Source organism: Athene cunicularia (genome assembly GCF_003259725.1).
Source record: "Athene cunicularia isolate RWA chromosome Z unlocalized genomic scaffold, athCun1 chrZ_part1, whole genome shotgun sequence".
Lineage (NCBI taxonomy): Eukaryota > Metazoa > Chordata > Aves > Strigiformes > Strigidae > Athene > Athene cunicularia.
The window spans coordinates 22,172,261-22,196,514 of NW_020799142.1; the positions used below are offsets into that span (position 1 = coordinate 22,172,261).

The 24,254-nt window shown below is 37.7% G+C and overlaps 2 protein-coding genes across 2 annotated transcripts in view; both read right to left on the minus strand.

Annotated features, from left to right (window-relative positions):
- Nucleotides 1-7,526, minus strand: part of FYB1 (FYN binding protein 1) — a 75,088-nt gene extending 67,562 nt beyond the window's left edge. The window contains exons 1-2 of the mRNA XM_026865987.1: nucleotides 7,412-7,526; nucleotides 6,395-6,574 (exon numbers count right to left, since the gene is read on the minus strand). Coding sequence (XP_026721788.1) covers nucleotides 6,395-6,565 — 171 coding nt within the window. The 5' untranslated portion in view covers nucleotides 6,566-6,574; nucleotides 7,412-7,526. The remainder of the gene's footprint in view (nucleotides 1-6,394; nucleotides 6,575-7,411) is intronic.
- C9 (complement C9) lies at nucleotides 7,407-23,781 on the minus strand. Its single transcript, XM_026865815.1, has 9 exons — nucleotides 23,629-23,781; nucleotides 18,708-18,855; nucleotides 17,548-17,695; nucleotides 15,741-15,879; nucleotides 14,335-14,553; nucleotides 11,778-12,054; nucleotides 10,249-10,377; nucleotides 7,845-8,023; nucleotides 7,407-7,640 (listed from the first exon to the last, which is right to left on the minus strand). The coding sequence occupies exons 1-9, from the start codon at nucleotides 23,779-23,781 to the stop codon at nucleotides 7,407-7,409; spliced, it is 1,626 nt and encodes a 541-aa protein (XP_026721616.1).
- Between the last annotated feature and the right edge of the window lie 473 nt (nucleotides 23,782-24,254).

Genomic DNA, 24,254 nt, shown 5'->3' on the forward strand with positions numbered 1-24,254 from the left:
TTTTTTTTTTTTTTTTTTTTCTTGTCAGTTACAAAGCACGTCTGAATCAAAATAAGATAGTACAATTCCTTTCTGGAAATCTAATTGAGGCTTGACCCATTCCTATTTCTTGCTTGGTGTCACACTGACACTTGACTGTGGATTTCCTCTAGATACACAAAATAATTTGTCAATTTAGCCTTGATAAAAGCTGTTTTCTCTTCCTTAATTTTGAATGCCAGAATCAGGAAGGCATATACAAAGCAGTTCACATGATGAAGGAGCTAAAACTGAAAACTAAAAAGTTTCTGCATGCCTTCAAAAGCAGGAAGTCAGCTGCAAGAAACTGAATTGAAAACCATTAGAAATATGCTTAAAGTTTTACAGTCACATCCACTGCAGTTTTAGAACTAAATCTTAAGCATCCATGTAATAAAAAGTAAATGAATAGAGCTCTGTACTTACCATAGTTCCTTGCTTTCTGTCTCCACAAGTCTGCTAAAGAGTATGTACTGTACTAGAGAGAGTCAAAAATGTTCTTTGTCCTTCACTGTGCACTTCCTTTTTTGAAAGTGTATGTGGTCTATCCAGCCTTCACAGGAAAAGATATCAGCAAAATCCTTGGTTTGCATATTATCAGAGACCTAACAGAATTTTTAACAGCATTTGTTTAGGATAAACTGTATCACCATGAAGGACAAATGACAGTGAAAGAGTGTTAATTATTTTTATGACCTCCAAGATAGTAATGAGAAACAGGTCTATACTGATGAGAAAATGATATAGTTATGTATTCAGTAATCTTTGACTGAATTAAAAAGGCAAATATATTTTGGTTTGTCTTTTATACTTGAGGTTCCTGAACTTTTGTGCATTCAGGCTTCACTACCAACTCTGTGCATGTGTCCTTGTGGCTCAGATTTCCATGGATGTTTAAAATCTGAAATAACTTTCTTCCTCTAATAAGCTGAACTACATGTCTGGCAATTAACCTTTGACTATTCAGCTATTCATAGCCGGTATTATCAGAAAAATTGGGTTGTCCTGGTCTGACAGGATATTAAAGTTCTGAACTGCTGCAGTATTCCTATGCACCAAAATTAAAGGAAGAAAGGGCATATGGCCATAAACCTCACTGAGCTGGATCTAGCAATAAAAGCTGAAACAGAGTGCTTAATGAAAAGAAATGAAGGAAGGAAAGAGTGAAGTACATGCTAAATGCAGGGAGGTCCTGCAGGGTGATGTCTGATTACTAAATAAAAAAATCAGCTGAGTTTTCAATAAGAAAGCTTCTTTGTCTGAAAGTGTGGAACAAGTTAAAATGATAGTAAAGTAACAGAAAATAACATATCTGTGTCACAAGCAAGATTTAAACTTCATCCTGTGATGAAATCAGGATTTCCTCATAATCTCAGCACTAGAGCACTGAAAGGCTTGCTGCATTGCTCTAAGTTCCAAATCACTAGTTTTCAATTAAACTCTTAATACAATATATTGATATTATCTCTTATACAGGTAATAGCAAATACCTCTACAGGTACCTATAGTGGCAATTAGCAAACATATTACCTCTTTTCTAAGAAGTGGAAAATTACTAGGACAGCTACAGGTTTATTTACTTAAGCACAACATTATGCAACTCCAAGAACAAATTTGAAAAAAACTTTTTGAAAGAGAAAATATTAGGTATATTTAGTTACATTTAACGTAGGTTTTATTAAAGATGGATTACATCTGAATAGCTTAATATCTGTTTTACAAAGTTTAACAGGCACTTTAGGTAAAGGTAATACAATTACTTTGAATTATCTAGATTTAAGCAGAGTATTTCATATAATGGCCTTCATTAAATTTTAAGTGATGAGAATCGGGAGAGGATGTGACCTGTCAGAAAGACTGAAAGGTAGATAAGGAACTAGGTAAACTAACATCTGTTTAGAAGTGGAAGGGGTATTTCTGAGTTTAACTGGGATTACTAGAAGTGTTCTGCAGGCATGGGTCATGGGACTGATCCTGCTCATTACCTGGGTCAGGAGTCTGGTTCAAGAGCTGGGCGTATATCAATGTTATCTGGAGATGTACTAAACTGAATAGTTCTACTAATGCTGGGGAGACTCAGGTCATTGCACAGGAAGAATGAGAAGGCTTTGTGTATTGGAGTGACAGAAGTCAGCCAAAGTTTAATGATAAAGTCATATACCTAGGGCTAAGAACATGAATTTTTGCTTTGAGCCAGGGAGACAGTAAGTATGAATCACTAGATGACATGCAGATGTGAAAAATGCATGTGATTCAAGTGCACAGCAGGCAAATGATTTCTGAGATGCAGGAAAAGAATTTGTGCAGAGCACCAATAAGAACACATTTAGAGATCTGTGTGTAGGTATAGTCAACTATGTTGAATGACCATGAATTTAAATTGACACTGGTACAGGTGAACTCTTCTAGTATGAGTAGGACTTCTTGACTTCTGAAAGGACACTGAAAGTGCTTGCTTCTACTCAGAAAGTAGAGATGAAAAAAGCTATGACAAGGTACATAAGTACCAATGAAGAATGATTATTTATACTAAAAAATAAAGGATTGAAATCAAATGGGTATAAATAGGCTGTGAGTACATCTGAAATGGGAATTAGACAAAATTTTGTATTAATTTATATTCATTCATATTCAGTAAAGATCTTCCAAAGAGGATAGAGGACAATGGAGATTAGTAAGGCTTCCCTACATGAGCAGTTTATGAAAGAGACAATGACAGGACAAGGAGGATTCTGATGTTAGAAAAACCCCTGTTTGTCGGATGGAGGATACTAACTGTAACGAAAGATGCTTGGTCAGCATGTCTGGTCACGCTGAGGGTTAAATCTCAGAATATGGTAGGTTTCCTTTGGCCTGTCCTCTTTTTATTTTTATTTTTTTTAAGTTTGCATGTGCAACTCTTGAGAAATTGTTCTGTCTGCTAGGGATTTCCTGATATCTGACAGCTCTGCTCTTGATGAAGATGCCTGCTGTTCCCATAGTGAGGCAGTAACATCAGATCTTTCACCAAGAGCAGCTTTATTCCAGGTGCGCAGTGTAGCAAATTACCTAAGTGTGAGGTTTGAGGATTACCTAAGTGTGAGGTTTGAGGCTTTCTGAATTTTCCTAGGAAGACTGCAGGGATGCTAGCTGTGTGTGCTTCATCTATTGAGAAAATCCCATGTTTGCACTTGGGAACATTAGTTAGTGGAAGCCTATTAATTAGTGGAAGCCCATTTCCACTTCTGTGGTGTGAAGGAAACTGTTCATGGTGGCAGGAACCAGTGAAAGACTGGTTTTGGTCTGCCTTTGTGGCACAGAGTGTGATTCACTTTCTTTGGTCAACAGTACACTTTCACTTTTTGGTTGTTTTTCTACCATAGGTGCCTGGGAAACGGTTCTGCTTTCTTTTATGATGTTTGGTCTTTGGTGCGCAAAGGTCTTCAGGGTCACTTGTGGTGGACAGGAGGCAGGTAAAGAACATTCCAGAGGACTCTTCCAGACCTGGTATTCAAGTATGTAAGGGACTGATGTCACTGATCTGATAGCTTTTACCATTCCTGTCTTTCTGAGCCACTCAGCCCTCCTATATCTTTATTCTTAACTTTTGAAAGGAAAACTGTTTCCTTGTATCTTGCTTCTATGTAGATATTTTGGTGTCTAGTAGAATAGCTAAGTTAACAGTATTTTTTCCTCAACAGGGATACTGATTTATTTTTGTTTTCTCAATGTAGCTGCCTTTTTTCATGAAGCTTCTTTAAGAACTACCTTTCCTCCCCACCCCAAACAATCTTTCCAGTAATTATCTGCTAGGTTCGAAAGTCACTGAGGAAGACTGACAGGTAGGTGCAATGGCAATACAATTGTCTCATCCTTGTTCCCTTTGGAAGTTTTGCTAAAAATAGGGATGGTAATAAAACAACTCTTCTATCCCTTTGAAAAATGCCTCTGACTTAATATAAAAATCTTTAACACAGTGACATAGATATACAAGATAAAATGTCAGGCTCTTCAGCAAATGTTGGGAGAAGCAACAGTAAGTAACTCTAGTAAAGCTGCATGTCTTCATAAACATACTTGTGATTCAGGGCACAAATTAGATGTAATATGTAGCGTTGGAAATAAACCCACAAGGGCATTTGGCTGAAGATAATTACTCTCCCAGGTTTTTTACTAAAAATGTACCATCAATCAGCTGATGCTGTGTATATATTATTCTGGTGCTCATGAAATTGAATTATTGAAAATCAGTTTGAAAACATACCATAAAGAGTTATGAAAAAAACATTGACAAAGGGGACACCATTATGCCATTGACTAACAAAGATAGATAATTCATACTGTAATGACAGCCACAGACAAATAAAATATAGACCACACCCACTGCATCAGCTCTTATTTGTTAAGATGTTTATTGGTGTATTATTTTGTTTAGATTAGCAATCATTTAGGTTGTAGGTGCTTTTAAATTATGGCATTTCCTTGCTCTTGAGTAGCTAGTTAGCTGGCTAGCAGAAACTGTGATTTGTAGAACTGGTTTGAAATCCATTATTGTTTTCTAAAAAATGAGAAAAAATAGTAAAGAAGTGATAGAAGATAGTAGCTATGACATACATATTGGTCAAAATTTAAGTGAAATAATACTCTCATGGCTCACCAAGAACATGATTTCACTATTTCTTAAATGTGACTGCATGTAAAATAATTCTAACGAAGAATGAATCAAAACACATACTGTGATTTTGAGAAGTGCTCAACATGTCTGTTATGTCAGGAGCTAAAGAGGTTAATTTTTTAAAAAGAGTTTTTACTAAAACATACCAGAGGAAACATCTGGGTATGTATGTATCATGAATATTCATCACGGTATTTGCTGTAATGGCTGAATAGAAACATGTCAATGATACAGTGCAGGAATAAAATTAAGTGGTTTATGAGATTTTTTTAAAAATAAGACCAACTGGGTCAAGCAAATGTTAGCTTGGTGCCTGTTTTTAACGAGAGCAGTAGCACCAACCTCGGGAATATCAAGGAGTAGGGAAACACATAGAAAAACTTCCCCAGAATACTTTCCCATCCTGCCAAAATTGATGCTTCAGAGACCTCCTGAGTGAGAATGATTATCTACATGTTTGAGAAACTTCCATTAGTTTGTGTTGCAGTTTTTAAAATGCATATCTATTTTTGGTATGCCCACTGTATGAAGGACCAGTCTTCAGTCTGTTTTGAATCTGCAGCTTGCTAGTTTTATTTAATTTCTCCTGCTTCTTATACTTGCTTCTTCATATTTCTCTTGATTTTCCAGCTCTGTATCCTATTGGTCTCTCAATTTTCTCTCTTCCACCTGTGGAATAAGTACTTTTGATAGCCTGGAGATGTGGTGCTGTAGGAGGTAGTTTTTAATTCCCTGATGTAGGAGATGGCCCAGGAATGCTGTTATGTCTTGCTGGCCATGCTTTCTTCAGGGTGCTTCGCAAGTAGAATATTAGATGTAGCTGAACTCTACTGAAGCTGAGAGAGGGCAGGCACAGATGAAATCTTATACATACTTCTGGTGCAGGTAGAGATCATGTTGCAAAACCTACCATGAGGGTGTTTCAGTGGGGAAACATTCAAAATCCAAAATCTTGCCACCTCTTTTTTTCTTGTGGCCTCTCAGAAAAGGAACTTATGGTAACTTAAGTATAAAACACAAACACTTCCTCCTGGGCCTGAAAACTCACTGTAACATCCAAGTGGCATGCAAGCTTGTTGCTCTCAGCAGGTGAAGAAAGTTGAGACTACCTTGCCATTTTATGAACCAGAGCATCCATCCTCAAAATCCTGTTTTTTTGCTTTGTTTTGATTTGCAGTATTATATTACTTTTTTTTTTTTTAATGTTAATGTAAATGTAAAACATGTACCTACACATTTTCTTAAACTATTTTTTTTCAAGCTATAGGTTTCAAAACTTCTGTATCTGTAGCTTTGTTAGATTTAAACATTCTATTTATCAAATAAGAGAATTCAGACTCCCCAAATGTCTTTATATTTTATTTCTGGAAAATATGTTTCTTTCCCTCTCCCTAAGAACATAAGTTTTTTTGATGAAGAATCTGACTGGAGATGAATTTTAAGAGCTGGATTTTTGTTCTGTTCTTATCCAGAATTCCATTTTAGTCTTGAGTTCTGTGACACACTACTACTTGTCAAGACATTCAAATACAAATCTAACCATTCACAAATTATTTGAGCTACAAGGTGGCTGTTTTTAAAAGCTGTATCAAGTCGCATATTTAAATGAAACATGTAAATTGACACGCATCATTTCAACTGTGTCACTGAAAAGCCCCAAATATCGGCTGACCATTTATTCTAAACAGCAATAACACATTAGTAATCAAAGAGGCTGCTTACCTGTTTTTGAGCAGCATAACTATTTTGCTTCTCCACAAGGTCGTTTTTCAATGCTTTCTCCCTGGCATGGTCTGCCACCGGGTTCTGGTGTAGGATTATTACACTGGCGAGTTCGAATGCTTTCTCCATTGATACAGGTGGACCAGGCACTCCAACAGCTCCAGCCTCCATCAGTGACGACTGGCATTAAGAGACCATACTAGGATTAGTCCAACATCTCTCCATCTTTTGTATTGTGACAAAAAGTTTAATAAGAGCTTTTTACTTGACACTTTTGGGTGTGGACAAGGCAGACCATGATTCTATTGTTACAGTCTCAGTTATGGTCACTCTGCAGATCATTGCAGCCTTCACATATAACCCATTGCACAGATCAGACTTTTGAAAATGTCCTTGTCAGTGGCACTGCTTAAGAGCCCAGAAGTTTCAACATTTTTGTCACCCTAGGAAGCTGCCTGAATATTAAGTTCTAATGCCTATTTTGGGCACCTGTGCTTTAAAAACTTGGCCACAGAGAATGGATTTACTGCACAATAAATAGTTTACATCATCAGTTGTGGAACTGCATTAATCTCACTCTTCTCCTTTGTAGACCAATCTAATATTAAGCTCACACAGTAATTACAAAATGTGATCAAGTGTTAGCAGACACAGCACTTTTGCAGGAAACTGAAGACAAAATAGCTTATGATGTGGTGAGACTGCTTTTGCCTGAAATCAGTTTACCATTACTGCACTATGCTTCAATAATGCTCCTGTTTACTTAAATGAACTTGGGGTATCATTCCAAGACACACAATATATGTGGGACAATTAACTCTAATTTAAAGTGCCTTCTTTATGGAAAGAGCCCAGTAACTTACACTGACTTCCACACCATATACCCATGAGATTTGTCAGCAGTAGGTGTAAGGGAGTACTATGACATCCTTCTGTCCTTATGAAGGTTCATTTTGTCAGGATATTGCTCATAATAACAAGTATACTCATATTAGCCTGTCTGGAGTATTTACTAACCTTTAATTAATGTAGATTTGGGAATCTGACAAGCAATTCCCTTAAAGTAGCTTGAGCACATGCATGTACAGGCTCCGTCTACCAGCACAAGGGTTCCTCCATTTCTGCATGGTTCACATTTGCACACACTGTATTCGGTAATGTAGTCTTCAATTGCTCTTTCCAAATTTTGTTTCTTTAAATATGCATTTCTCATCTTAACTGGCACAAGTGTATGTATTGGAGAAGGCTGCAGAAGAAAAAAAGCCCATGAATAACAGATTCTTCTGATGTTCTAGTACTTTTGATATACCTATCACTAGAGTAAGCATCTGAAGAAACTGTCAAGTTGAAGAAAACACCAAAAGTTCATTATAAACTTGCAGTGTCACCTCTATCAACAACAAAAGCTCTCAAACATTAGGAGCCATAGCTTTGAAGAAGTTGTACTTACCCGTTGCTGTATTACTACTGGAGCATCAACCAAAGACTTAGCCCACTGTATGTAATCCTCTACATCAACCGTTTTGGATCCTCGCAGTAACATTTCTTTTATTTTAACTGAAAAGTCAATCTTCCCTCCATCAACTAAGGAAATTACATCATCAATGACAGCATCATCCTTAAGTTCTGCTGCAGAAAGAAAGAAGAAAGAAGAAGAAAGTTTAATGGCCATGCATCTTGAAGAACAGTCATAGTTTTAGTGCAACCTGTCCACCTTTATAAAATGACCATAGAGAGAACCCTTCACTCACTGGCTGTGGTGGAATTAAATCTTTCTTTGCTCATACCTCTTACGTGTGAGGAAATCTTCTATTTTGCCATTAAATTAGAAAACCCTGTATCTGAAAGGAAAAGAAGGGGTAGGGCAAAACGGAGAACTATTATGGAGATCAGAGCCATTTGATAACAAGCCAAAGATAATATGAATAATCATACTGTGAATACTGTATCACCTGAGCTGAACCAGAAAAGCACAGGAATTAGAATAGTAAGAGCTTTTGCTTCATAGCTAAAACCCAAGAACAGAGCACTGAAAATAATTGCCTCCTCTGTGCTCAGTAGTAAATCTCCTTGCCTGTTGCAATTTTTAGGTCATGTGACAAACTAATTGTCTCCAGACACACAAAGGAACAGAATGGAACAATGACAGGCAGGGTGGCACAAGTAGCCTAATAAGAGAAAAGGAGCCCCTGCCTTAACTTCTCCCAGGTCTGTCCTAGCAGAGCCACTAGCCCCACAGGATGAGGTGGAGGATGAGTCAACAGCAACGTGAATCAATGGAAAGGCTCTCTGGATGCAAAGATAGGCATTTTGGGATTGCATAAACTTAAATACTTGAAGTATATTTAGGAGATTGCCATTGAAGAGGTAAGGAGGGGATCAAGGTGGCTTTGGGAGGAACAAGTACGGGAAAATAGAGGGATAAAGGTGAAAAAGGGGACTGATTGCATATAGAAAGGTGGCTGATCAGTAAGCTTGTCTGTCCTGGCTTACCATTAAATTCCATTTCTAATTATTTTCCTGGGTGAGGGAACTCTATTCTGCATGTGTGCATGTGGAGATCTGTGTGCCATCAACTAGAGCTGGACAATGGCTGATAGGGACCTGGTGTTCGTGATGCCAGTAACTGAAGCAAGTGAGGTTACATATCTCAGTGTTTGATCACTAAAAAATATCAAGTCAGATGAGCAAGGGCTTAGGGTAAGTGGTTTGGGAGCCAACTATCAAAGTGTCTGTTTGTCTGGCATAGATATGTAGATGTCTCTAGAGTGAGACAACTAGAGAAGCTGGCTGTTGGAGTGACCAGCGGTTCTAGGCCAAATACTGGAGAGACCCCAAGGTCCTGGGGTTGACTGCAACCCGTTTGTATGTGAGTGTGTGTCTGTATAAGGCAACTAGAGATAAGAGGATCCAAGGGCCAATTGCTGGGTAGAGTGAGCACCTAAGGCTGTAGATGACCCTGCTTGAGCAGGGGAGTTGGACAAGATAGCCTCCAGAGGATCCTTCCAACCTCAACCATTCTGTGATTCTGTGATATTTCCCACTAAGAGACTTTCACCCTGACCACAGAATCATAGAATCATGGAATCATCAAGGTTGGAAAAGACCTTGAAGATCATCTGTTCCAACCATTAACCTCACACTGACAGTTCCCAACTACACCAGATCCCTCAGCACTATGTCAGCCCGACTCTTAAACACCTCCAGGGATGGGGACTCCACCACCTCCCTGGGCAGCCCATTCCAACGCCTGACAACCCGTTCTGTAAAGAAATGCTTCCTAATATCCAGTCTAAACCTTCCCTGGCACAACTTGAGGCCATTACCTCTTGTGCTATCGCTTGTTCCTTGGTTCAAGAGACTCATCCCCAGCTCTCTGCACCCTCCTTTCAGGGAGCTGTAGAGGGCGATGAGGTCTCCCCTCAGCCTCCTCTTCTCCAGACTAAACACCCCCAGTTCCCTCAGCCGCTCCCCGTACAACCTGTGCTCCAGACCCTGCACCAGCTCCGTTGCCCTTCTCTGGACACGCTCGAGTCATTCAATGTCCTTTTTGTAGTGAGGGGCCCAAAACTGAACACAGGAATCGAGGGGCGGCCTCCCCAGTGCCGAGTACAGGGGTGAGATCCCTTCCCTGTCCCTGCTGGCCACGCTAGTGCTGACACAAGCCAGGATGCCATTGGCCTTTTTGGCCCCCTGGGCACACTGCTGGCTCCTGTTCAGCCGGCTGTCAATCAACACCCCCAGGTCCCTCTCTGACTGGCAGCTCTCCAGCCACTCCTCCCAAAGCCTGTAGCACTGCTGGGGGTTGTTGTGGCTGAAAATAAAACCAATAATGTAAATAAGGATATACTTACAGTTGTCCTTCACCTTAATCTTTTCACATTTACCACCATCAATGTTAACATTGGCATGTACGTTTTTATATGCAATATTGGCATCTAAGTGATAGCCAAGACATCTTTTCACATCTTCTACAGTGATACCTGGAAGTTGAAATAATTAGGCAATTAGAGGGACTGAATTACCATAAATAATGTGATATTATTATTCTTGAAGAATAAGTTTCAGGGCTACTGGAAATGTTTATAGCTTTCTTCTTCCCATTTATCTTCTGCTTATTCTGCACTTCCATTAAATAAATGTGAGAATTATTGTTTTTGAAGTACTCGCACAGAGGCAGGTGAGAACTACAGTGATTAGGAAAACACCAAAACCTTCCAAAACCTCATTTCTATTTTTCTTGATCTGGCTGAAAGCAGATATTCCTCTAGGGACCACTCTTTCCATATATTCTATTGGAATTTTGTCTTTCTCAGATGTTTATCATTTGCTGGTTTTATGTGCTAAATCATTTAATCCTCACAACATCAAACAAAGTTTCTCTACTCCATTTCCTCATAAAATTAATTAACACCAGTAATCTCTTACAAGTACTCTATTCCCATAAATTCTAAAATTCCTCTATCTGCTACTGCCTCAAACACCTATTTTCTATTTTTTAAACTCAAACATATCATCTGGAATTTCATTTTTGTGTTTGGAAAATTTTTGCTTGAAATTGGTAATTAAAAAAAACCCCAAAAACCAGCACCACAATCTCCAGGTGCCGAGCAGAGTAACAGTGGGATAAGTAAGTGACATCTTTGCTCCGTGTCCCTTTGCATAGTCTGAACATCTGATAGTAATATTGTTGTTGGTACTGCATGAAGCCGGTACTTATTTTCTGTCTCCAAAATCAGGATGCCTTTTTCAACTTTATTCCAGAGTGATCACGTTAATCCATTACAAAACCACATATATCTGAACTGCACGAGGAAGAATTAAACTGCTGCTTTCCTATCTTAACCAGGGCAAGGAAAATTCCAGTGTGGATGTTAAAGTCTATAAAAACAGTTTCAACACACTCAAGAGCACCATGTGATTTCTAGGAAGTTCTTCAATTTATTCCTTAATTTTTGCTAGCACCATACTCTTAGAGAAACTGTACCACGAGAAGGTACCAACTAGCAAACTCAACTGAAGGTTTAGGCAGATTTTTTAGGCACTGGGGATCTCTTGTGAAACAAGTCACACTAATTAGTATTGCTAATATTTTGAAGAGGTTTTGTTGTCTAGTTTTGGTTTGGTGGTGGGTTTTTTTGTTTTGTGTTTTTTCTTTCAGTTACAGACTTAAAATATGGAGTTCAAATAATTCTGAAAGTTAAAAAGACTGTCCCTCATCTCTGTTGAACTCCTGTCAATGGTTTGCCACAAGCAGCATACACTGAACTGTGCTGTTCTCAGTAGTGCTCCATATACATAGATCTATCCTCATCCAGCTCTTTGTATGAATGGAGACTTGGTGATAATCTGCATACTATAGCAAGACCAGCAGAATGCATACCTATTTGAGACATAGCGTAATTATCCAGCACATACACAAGTTCGTATTTTCCTCCTACAGTTCCAGAGACTGCATAGTGAGTTCCATAATCTTCTAGGAATTTAAAATATTCCCCTTTATCATATTCAGCAGGCAGAAAATTTAGATCATCAAGGAAGCTATCTGTGAGATGGACATCACGACTCCGCATTTGGAATCTTCCCAGCTGAATCTTTCCTTTTACATGCAGAAACGTTTGGTTCTGAATGCAGGGAGAAGAAAGCAGGTGAGTGCCACTCTGGAATTCAGCACAGCAGAAAAATCTGTTCTATTTTACTTATACAGAAACTGCAGCACTTTTAAACATCACATTCAATCTAGTGTTTTGTAACAGGGACAAACTTGTTTATTTCAAATTAAAAGTTCTCTGATTTTAACTGAGGAAGCAGCAAGAGATTTAGATTATTTCAGGTCTTACAGTTTTGCAGAACTCTCCCCTTATTAATTTCAGCAGGATCTTTGTGATCTATTTGACAACAAGGTCTTCTCTTTAAGTGCAAGTGCAATATCTACCAGGAGTGCCCTTCTGACTTTCATAACACTGAAAAGTAATTCCATATATCTTGCTAGATAATAGAAGCTGCCCACTGAAGTCAGCTGGATTTTTGTCTTTGTTTATAGTCAGAGCAGAAATAAGTTCTCTTTTTTTTGGATCGCTTCTCTGTTATTCTCTGACTGTCAGAAGGAAGGGCACAGATCCATTTAAAAACAAAACCGCCCAAAATAACATCATGAAATGTTAATTTTAAAAAGTCCAAAATAAAATAATAAAATCCCTTTAAGGCATTTGACACATACATACATTCTAACTCTAGGTTTAGTGACTGCCATTTTCATAAATTACACTGCAGATGGTTTTATATCATAATCAAACTAGGACCTAGCTGCTGCCCATAACACATGACATCTTGTGAAATAGTTAAGACTCTAAGCAAACACATGCCTCCCAAACCACATTATTATCTGCAGTACTTATGTCACTCCCTTAACAGTAGTGCCTAACAGGAGGTACGTAAAAGGGATTTAGTAACTATCACATTAGCTGGCACAATTTAAAGGATCTTAAACTGCTGACTCAGATGCTGCTTAGGACTGATAGAAATCTTCAGGAATCTAAATCTCTGTGAGGAAATTTTTGTAGGTGCAAATATTCCTGCCATCCAACATGTACAAAATGCCTTACTCTCCTGGTGTCACTGGGCTGTTCCTGACTTTAAACTGCAGGTGAGCCCTGGAGGTTTCTTGACCAGGGACCATTAACCTGCAGAAACATGAATTTACAGTGATAGACCTCTGCCAATGACAGACAGATCGACTCATTTTCTGAACTGATATCTGAGCAAGAATTTGAGGCCAAAACTCCTATCACAAACCACTAAACTGTAATCAGCCTGTAATGTAACCCAAGCTACTGAACTTGGTCTTTTGCATCTGTGGACGTGAATACTTTGAGATTCAAATGATCCATTTCCATCCCAAAAAACCTCATACCAGTAAAAAGTCAGTGTTGTATATCAGCTTCTCTTTATAGTACAGACCTTTCTCTTCAGCATTATATTAATTAATCAGTTATAAAAGTTATCTTAGTTTTCTTATATCCATTTGATCTCCAGAGCTCTGAAGGGGTCCTAGACAACAATTCTAACAAGAAACTAGAAACATTGAATTAGTTGAGGCAGATCTATTCTTCCTTGCTTGTAGTGCATTTCAGCACTATGGAGTTGGTGTACCTTGTACATGATGGCATGCTGTGATCACAGACTTTGGTTAACTTTCTTTACCTTTGGTAAAGAAGGCTACTTCTTTACTAGTAAATAAAATGGGATAGGGTCTTCATCTCAAAAGTACAGGTAGCATGCTGTGGCTTGTATACAACACCAAAACAGGATTGCTTTCTCCAGACTGCCTACTGGGAATGTTCCCTTCAAACATGCTGCAGGGGACCACAGCATGGGCATTGTTTATGAGATCATGAGAGCTGGCACAAACCAAAATCATGGCAGTGTGTTAGTAAAACTACAAATTATCATGTGCTGGTGTTAATGCCCATGCATCTTAGCCCAGGGTAGTTTATTAGTACAGATGTACCTGAATGGCTGAGATGTGACCTTTCAGTTATTCCACATGTCTATTTTGTGCTTACCTAGTGTAGGCCTACTCAGGGGCAATTTTTATCCAAGGGCTTGATTTAATATGCCCACAATGCACTAGATCAGAGCTGCTTTCTAATCAAGAAATCTGAGATCTTTGTCCCTCTCTAACATCAAGCCCCTGTTGAAGAGGAAGGTGGTTGCTAGTCAAGGGTAACCAGTGGAAAAAGTGAAGATACATTTGGTTACCCTTTGGCCATGTCTGAAATCTTAACCCTAGTATTGCCAGTATTTCATTTTGTGAATAAATGACAAAAAAGCATCAGGAAACTAAAATACTTAGATTAATATTGAGTTAGTCTAACACTGTGTAAATTTTACTGTTTGTAAAATAGCAACATTAAACTCTTCAGCTTGATTAAACTTACCCTTTCTGTGGAGCTTTTCAGGAAAGAACTTAAACTTGAATTCTTCCTATAGTGATACGTGAAATATCCTTCTGAACCATTTTTGTTACTTCCTTCAGTAGGTGTGTATTTCAGAGACAGGTCAACTTTAAAGTGTTGTTGTTTTTCTGCGTAAACCTCTCGTAACATTGTTACACGATCATGGTAGAACACAGATGTGAAGGTTTTGTCTGCTTTTGTCTTAGAAAAGATAATGAAAAGGTTGTATGGGAAACCAAAACAGGCAGTAATAGAAAAATCTACATAGCACTTTAAAACTGTATGCTTTACATAGCTTAGCAATACATTTTCTTACAGCTCTATTTTCTTTTAAAAGAAAACAAATGGAAATACCACCCCCTTCCCAAGCCACCTCATCTGGATCAGCCTAGTGGTTCAAAACTAAACAGAAACCTGCAGTGTCAATATTTCAGTGAGTGCTAAATCTCAGCATGTTACACTTTCAAAGTAATTTGTGTGTCAACAGTTCCTTTACATTTAAGGATTAGTAGTCTCTATCTCCTTCCTAGAACACAGACAAGATTGGCTAATAGGCCCCAACATTTGAAATTACTCAAAATTATGATTTTGCTTTTTCTTACAGCAGACAACAGCTAATTCAGAATATCTATTTCAGTGTTGTCTATTTTGGTATACCTTAACAGAAAATGAAGAGTTTTAATAACTGAAAATGGTTATGCATCAAAATTAAATATGAGCAATGATCTCTGTGTCAGAGTTACTTGTCTTGGGCAGGATCTGTTTTAAATCATCATTGTTTTCTGAAGTTCCTACTTGCAGTGATAGGCAAAGCATTTAGCAAGCAAAATACTGCTTTAATTTCTGGAATGCATCTGACTGATGTTTCTAAGATCACCAACATTTTCAGTGTTCAAACCTCACTGGAAGTCATAGTCTGCATCTCAAAAACCTAGTATGTTTTTTTTCAGTGGGACAGAGAAAGTCATCACTGGTTAGAAAATCCAAGCAGGACTAGAGTATCATAGTATTAATTGTACCTTTTTATCAGTGTTCTTGAAAAAGTAGCTTGATCGCTGGTCTACCCAGTAAACATTAGGTATGATATTCCTTTATGCACATATTCTGTTCATTTCATCCGCACATATTGTAAATATTCCAGAAAGACAGTTTCATTTACTAGGCACAGGTGCAGCAATGAACATGTGGGAATGTATCTGGCTCAACTGAGCTTAACTGCTAAAGCATATGATAACATATCCTTTTTTTTCCTCTGGATGTTATCAAAAGCTTGATGCTAAAAAGCTGCTGCTACATGACTCAAGATATGCTGAGTCTTCCAAGAAGATTGTCAGGATTCACCATTCACTTAAACTTATTCTAGTTTGCACAGAAGGACTTCGACTTACATCATAAGTTAGAACACCCACGTTCCATGGCTTGCGGTAGTATGTCCGTGTGTTTCCATCACGCACCCTTTCACAAAGACCATTGAAAAAGTCATTGTCAAATGGACTGGCCATTGGCTGCATCCCTAAAATGTTGATTCTACAAGAGAAATACAAGAGAGGTTACACTTCAAAAAAAGGTGCCAACACCTATAACCTGTAGACAACGGTATGACTGGAAAAAACAGGTTCTGTAAGAGATAGAGACTAGCTGTGGAACTGAATCTTTCTTCATCCACAGAAGCTTGACTTATCTCTTGTGGTCCTCTCATTTCTGTAATGGAGATGATACATATTTTGTGAAGCACTTTAAGGGCCATATATGAGAAATAAACAAATAAAAGATAGCTATTAAACATTAAACACAGTAAGAAACTTAGGAATAAAAGAGGGTAAAAAATGTTTCTTCTTGCCTGATGTATTTGTGAGGAAGCATTCCTTATAGGTTTAAAAGAGAGATCTTAACAGCTACTTTTAATCTGTTTTTTTCATAATTCATATTAGTTTACTGGTAGGAACTTTGGTATCAAGTGTATACAAGATCCATCAAATTTGTAGAAGGAATATGCAGCTAATCCTAGCATTGCCTTTTCTCTGAGGGTGTGACCTGGTGAAGTAATAGAATTCTCCAGAGCAGAGGAGAGGAAATTTGAATCACTACAAATCCACAGAAGAGGGCATATCAGCTGTATAGCTCTATACATCTACATACCAATGTACAAGAGATAAATTCCAAAAATAACTACTACTTGGACGAGTCTTTTTTTTTTTTTTTTTTTTTTTTTTTTTTTTCTCCTTTCTGTGTCTGTTTCATAGACTTAAAATCTTTTCGGTATTTCCAGTATTTATGTCTGATACATATCCATATACCTATCTGAGTGTAGAAAGTGGTTATCAATTCATCAAAGTTGCCAGTGTCACTACTGTACATCTATACAACATTTTCTCATGGGAGATTTTAGTAATGGATTATAATAGAAATCATAAAGAAGCTACTTCTGAAAATGCATAAGAACATGGTTTATTTTTGGTTTTGTGCGGTAATACCATTATCAAAATTAAATGAAAAGGCTGCATCCTTTTCATTTAAACACAGGGTGGTGCTGTAGTATACTTTTATTTTCATTTGTCCCAGTCTGGATATCTGCCTTCTAACTCAGTTTATAGATAAATAATATGTCACACTTTATTTTTAGTTGAAAAGAAAGAAATCCAACATGGTATGAGAATAGAAGGATTAATTTTTGACTTAGATTAATGATGAAAGCTCCTGTAAACAATTAAAATCTGGGAATTGGAGAACTTAATAGTGGAAAAAAGCTGCAGGCAGAGTGTTGTTGCGGTAAGGCATCCCATTGTATATATAATCAAGATACGTTTTCTCTCCTTTAGACATGAATGTTAGTAAATTCATTGGAGAAGACAGATTCGTTATGAAATATCATTTGAAACATATCTACATATTTGTAAGCTTTATAGTTAAATAATAGTTATTTTAAGTATATTCATGTAACCTCTAGATGTGATTCGTGTATTAACATGATTGGTTTACACTGTCTGTATAAATATTTTACTCTCCCCAAGTATGCAAAATAGAACAGTAGTTAGGTGTTCTTCTAAAAGCTACATAGCATTTCTGAATACAAATGCAAACATGATGTAGGTCCCACTTTTAGGAATGTCAGTGTGCCCCGGTGTTTTAGATGACTTTGGAGACAGTCCCAGACTCTTCACAAGTCCCACTACTACTTTTTACTTTATTACACACCCTTGCCCTGCAGTCCTGCCAACTTCAGACACATCAATATCATGGTTACGGCATGGTGATCGTGGGTCAGATTCACAGTTGTCTTCATCAGAGAAGTCTCCACAGTCATTATCTACGTTACACACAAGTCGTCGCTTTATACATTGACCTAATCAAAGAATAAAACATTGAATGAATGTTTTGGGGTTTTTTTCCCCAAAGATGGACTTTAAATGACACCCCCAGCTACTCTTTATTGACATTTTCCTCTTTATATATTTCTATTACTGTCATGAGGAAATCAAGTCCTACATCATGCCTCTTTCAAATGAAAAAAAACCCCATACTACTATATTTACTAATGATTTTACTAGGATGGCTAAGAAAAGTAAGGAGGACTCTGTGATTTGCAGAAAGTTGTTCATTCCTGTTATTGTTTCTATATTAATCTTTGATTATTAGTGTAGATTTTTAAAAATTTTGTATTTAGAGAAAACAGGAAAGCATTAATTCAATATCAACAAAGAATTATTTCTAAGTTTTTTAAATTTTAGCTCTTTGGACTCTATTATTAGGACACTGTAGTGTCCAAATATTTTTCTTCCTCTACCTGAACTTCACCATATTTGAGATGAAGACAATATTGACAATAGCTTGGGACTCAAAATTCACTTATCCTCTTTTGTTCTCTGCTCTGACTAGTTTTATTATTATTAAATTTTCCTATTTTATTTCGATTTATGATGAATCTTGAACATTACATTCATTTATATGCCACGCATATATCACTTTACACATTTACACCTTATATAGTACGCCTTCATAGTATGATCAACTTTTAACCATGGAGTAGAAAGTACAGAAGAATAATTCAAACTAGATGCAAACTGTAATGGGAGATGAGAGGAATGTATCCCTTCTCAAGCACTCTTCATGATGTGGTTTTGGCATTGTGGCATTGCAACCCACCTCTCTAACATACTGGGGACTCTTTTATAGCCTTGCAATAAGACACTGCTTCAGGAAATCATCCCCAACTAGAGAAGCACTGAAGCATGTCTTTTTTTTTATATGTATTTTATTGTCTTCAATGGAAACTGATTTAACTTATTCACAGAAGTAAGTAAACGTGTTTTCCTGAGTTATTGCATAACTCAGTATGGCACAAAACCCAAACTTACCAGAATTGCATTGAAAGTCAGTACCACAGTCTGGTTCTGGTTCTTCAGGACAAACTTGGCTGGTTTTACAGCTTTGTGTATCTCCTAAGGTCTCCAGGCATGGCGTTCCACCAAACTGTCCGAATCTTTCAATACGTCTAGAGCGAAACTTGAAGGACAAATAACACTATTAACATTGCTTAGAGAGAAAAGAGAACTACCAGAACTGAAGTATATCCAACTGAACTCAGAACTTTTCAAAATTAAGCATCTTTGGTGAAATTTTTGCTTGAAAATCCAGAGGCACATCTCATGGTGTAAAAAAAAGCATATGGGAACATTGAATTAATAATAATGTCTTAGCAAGTGTGCACAGGTGCTTATTTTACACTATTTACGTCACTATTTTATTAATTTTCAATCCAGTGAGGAAATGTATCATATATATTTTGTATGATTTCAAGTCTTTAATTTTTCTGGTCTCATAAGAACTCCCTTATGAAAATAAAAATCCACTTTTGAAAAAAAAAATTGCTTTTTTATTTAAAAAAAGAAAATGCATTGAAAAGTGATGTTCTTGATAGAAACATCCACATGGCCAAACCAGATAATTTCTACCAACAAAACAATTTGAATAAGAATACTTGACCAGTGATGTATACATCTGGATGTAGTCTTCTCTTATTCTTACAGCTTCAGCTCTGAAATGATTATGGGTTTCAACAAATCAGGAACATACAATATTAAGCAATCTGATATTTTCCCATAACCAAAAGGCAAATGGAGAGTGTCCCTTTGGTTGTGGCTTTGAACAAAGACTTCCAACTATAGCTTACCCTTTGATAGGTGCACGGGTCGCAGGGCCCCCACGCACTCCAGCTGCTTAGTTTACAATCTATCGGAGATGGAGCATTCAGTTCTCTTGTTCCCCTGTGGAAAGCTTTATCTGAAGAGCTGTCAAACAAAACATTACAGTACAGTCCTAGGCAGTACACTAAAATCACATGTGAGTTTGTATTTAAACCACAGACCAATATTTTGGAAGCATCTTCAGGGTGTTTTCTGTTTCACTTTCATAGCAGTACTTGGTACTTAGCTGTATAAACAGCTACCTACTCTTAAATTCTTTGGTGGTTTAAAATTAAATTTAAAAAACTTTGAAAATTGAATAAGCCAGCTCTTTCCCCCCTTTTTAGATCTTTGCTCTTATCAAATCATATCAAATGATAATACACAGAGAACATTGCAGTTCCCCTTTGTGTTCCTAATACTTAAAGCTGAAGAAAAAGGCACAGCAGGACATCACAAATAGACGTAACACTTCAATACATGAAGTATTGAAAAAAATCTTTGTGATTTTTTAGCTTATTGACTTTAATAAGGGTGCCCTTAAACCTAGGTAAAAGTTTAAATGCTTTGCTCAGTTGAAAGAAGGCTCATAAAGGTATTATTTGCTAATAGGCTAACTTATATAGTTGGGAAAACAGACAAATGCTTAGCTATCTAAATATGCTTCAGCTTGCCAAGTTGAATACTTTGTCAGGCCTGTATTTTCTAGCCTGACTCTTCATTTTGGTGCCTGATTTTAAATACCGTGAAACTCCTGGCTCTCAGTAAGTGAGTGAAAGGCTATCACTTTATAGAAATCGTTTCTTTAAAGCACCCTCAGTTAGAAATTAAAAACCGGTACACTGTAGGATGACTTGTTAATTTTAAAAACAAAGTGAATAGTTTACTGGTGACCTTATCTTCACAGGTAGCAATGCTGGAAAGTAGAGGAGCAGAGGAGCACTGAAGTCTAACTTGACAGATTTTCTCTCTGTAATTTATTCCAATTTGGCCTTACATCCTGAGAATTCATCTACTGTGAAGCAATACTCTCTCCGCACCTCTCCAAGCTAACGCTGCTGCTACCTCTGTTCTACAATGGGACCTTCACTGCTGAACCTAGCTAGCTGGCAGATCTGCAGCTCCTGCAGTGTGATGTATGGGCCCTTGTTGGAGGCAGAGCTTTGCCCTCCACTCTTTGACCCCCTTCCCTTGTACAAATATGTTGGGAGCCCAAACAAATGTAACCTGATTCCACAAGATTGAGAAATCTGCCGTTTGGACAAGGAAGATATACCAGTTGATTCAGCTTTTTGGTGCCATTTATTGTATGTTCATGTTACATACATAGTAAGTTGTTACCGAGAGGCCAAGTTGACCTATGTCTCTTTCAGCAATTGAATCTTAAATAGCTCAGGGATCACAAGGTTGTTGTGCAACCTTTTATACACTCAGCTGACGCTTACTGGATCTGATGCCTCAGACTTTCCGCTGTCACACACACCAGCAGTAAACACACGCCACAGTGGCTGCTGGAAATATCTGTATCACATACTCTCACTGTCTTGCCTGCTGCTCCTAAACAACTCTTTTCTCAGAAATCTCTTGACCTCCAGCTAGGGCTTGCAGTAAATGGATCCTTGGCTTAGGGTGTTGCTTTTAACAGGGGGGATTCTGAAAAAAATGAAACAGCAAAAAGCACAAATATGCCCAATATCTATGGACAGCAGAACTGAGATGAAGAATTAAGAATTCTTTCCATACAATAGGGACCTCCCAAACTCTTAGCTGGTAGGGAAGTGTGTGATTTGTTGTGTGCCTAGCACCAGAAATTGGGGTACCTCATAGAGGATGCAGATCCAACCTTGTGAAAACTCCATTTTACACAGAATTCCCTTTCACTAATTCTCTGATGGACTCTGAGCACCTAAATCAGTAACCCACTGGTTGGCAGATGAAAGCTCTGGGAGCTCTGGAGATGGTATTGGGTACCTGCCTTGCTCTTACACTATCCTTGAGGATCCTTCAGTGACCACTATCAAGAACACGTTAATGGATCAGCTGTCTCTACTCTGACACAGAAAGGCTGTGATTAGATTTATCATGGTACTTTTAATCTCAGCCTTTTCTTCTACTGTCATATGTTCATTTAGGGGCCAGCTTTCTTTCGCCAGTGGTGTTGAGATTTACAAAACACTCTGCAAGGTACATGTTTCAAATATTTGCTAAGCATGCATGTTCACATACATCAGAATGATACTTCAGCCTAGGAATTGGTACAGATGTTTGAAATGATAAATCCACCTGAAGTTGTGCTGCAGTCACACTTACCCTGTGTTATATTAAGGTTTATAATTCAAAAATAAGAAAGAAAAGGAAGTATACAGAATCTCTTAGAAACTTCTGCAGAAAAGGCTAAGTCCCAGTAAGAAGTTATGTAGAAGATGGAGGCACTGTGCAGAAGTTGCTTCAGGAGAAATGTCATCTGAATATAAAACAACCTTTACTGTGAGAACAATTAAACATTGGAATAGGTTACCCAGGGAAATGGTAGCATGTATCTTACTGGAAATACTCAAGACTGTGTCACAGCACCCCTGGATAACCTGATCTAAGGCTTTACTTTGAACAGAACATCGTAGAAGGTCTCCAGAGGTCACTTGCAACCTAGACATTTTCAATGTATTATACAGTTCTATGAAATTCTGGAAAGTTGTAATGTATTTGAGTTTGATGTAGCCCTCCAGTCTCTTCAAAACTAAATCCTTCACCTGTAATTAGCTCATCTTACAAATACTTCAGCAATACTAAAATTTACTGTAACTTCATAATAAGGAGGAAATGCTTTGAAATGTTACTGTAGAGTATGCTATTAAATATTTTTCCACTGCTCAGCATGACAGTGACATGAATGAAGGAAGAAATAAAAATTGCTGCTGGTCTGGCAAATGGATGAGAATCAGCTTGTTTCTTCCTAAATCTGCCAAGATGGCTGCATATATGACCTTTCCATACCCTTACTGATGTAGGACTGTAAAACTGAGTAACATCATCTATTCTGGCATTTCGTGTTGAAGACCAACAGGTTGTCCTTAAAGATAGTAGGAGTGGGAACCCTTAGACACTAGACCTTAAAGATAGGCTGAGGCACATAATAGAATTTCTGAAAGCAGATGGATATCTTACTCCCAGAAATTATCAGGTATTTAGGTAATGTAGAAGTTTATATTGAAATGTATTTCTGAACTTTTAAATTCTTACCTTAAAAATGCAGCGAAAATCCCTTGCAGGCAGTAAGAATGACCCATAGAGAGCAGTGCCTAGGAGGTAGTGCTTAAGGGAGTGATCACACTCAAGCTAGTATAGATCCTAAAGAGTCACCTAAAGGTTCTGATAAGTCAATATTTTGAGTCTAAAATAAAAATCCCAGGCAGGAAAGGCTGAGTTGAACTCTTCAATGCAAATGGAAGTCTTGCCTTCAACTGTCTGCAGACCTGAGTTGATGGTAGTCTTTGAGCTGACTTTCAGGTGGTACAGGTTTTCACATAATACCAACTGAGCAACTTCTGCAAGAATTATCATTGAGTAATGTAAATGCCCCCTCCAGGTGCCCTCCAGGTTATTGTACAAGTTTTACATGATATGCTGCAGATCCCACTTTAGGATTTTGGACTTGAGGTTAGAGAAGGGGAAAAGAAAATGTCAGAAAAAGCTCATTGCAAATGAGTCTCATGAAATCTGAAATATCAACAATGCATCCACTATTCAGATTGATCTGGAAATTCAAAGGGATGCATATGGAAAGAGCATTTTATTCAACACAATTGTTTAGAAAAAACAAAGTTATTAGGAAAATTGGCAAGCTTGTCACCTCCACATTAAACCTGGAGAGATAAAGTTACTGAAAATCCATACTGAACAGGAGATATTAAGTCACAGCATTTAAAAAGGAGGTAAAAACAGTTCAGATACTAGTGAATGTCATTGAAGGTGACAGGAGAAAGAAATCAAAATACCTTCTCTGCTATCCATTATTAGAGAGGTTCAAGGGACAGAAGAATGTTCTTTGGAAAGGAAAAGCCATTTCACAATCAGTGCACTAAATTGCTCTCACCTTGTCTTGGATTGCACAATATACTCTGTATACCCTCAGGCTACACAAGCTTCCATGATCTGTTGTTGATCCATGTTTGAAAAATTCAGAGCTGTTTAGTTCATCAGTTACAAAACTGATGACAAGAAGTAGTCTTGGTTTGACAATTATCATTGACCAAGAGAGAAGGCATAGCTCTAATTTGGAGACACAACAGCATCACATGAGGGCATAATTTTGCCAGCTGTAGTTGCTAGCACCATTGTGAAGCTGCACAGTCTTTTGTATGATGTGAAGTCAAACTAGTAGTCCACGTTGCCTGCTATAGACTCTGTAATAATCATTATCTTCTGGCTGACCTGTTTCTAACTGAATATATCAAACCTGTGATTTAATATAGATATTTATATATATATTTATATATATATACACACACACACACAAGTGCCAGATTAATAACATCAATCAAAACATAAGCAGCAAGGGAAGCAGCAATCCTCATAGTTTTGAAGGCTACTCTTCACAGTCTGTTCAGGTATTTCAAGCAATAATAGCAGCAGATACCCCTCAGGCCTAGACACATGTGCAAAAGGCAATACTTGGTTGTTCAAATAATATACACATGTCATCACAAAATGCTTTGCATA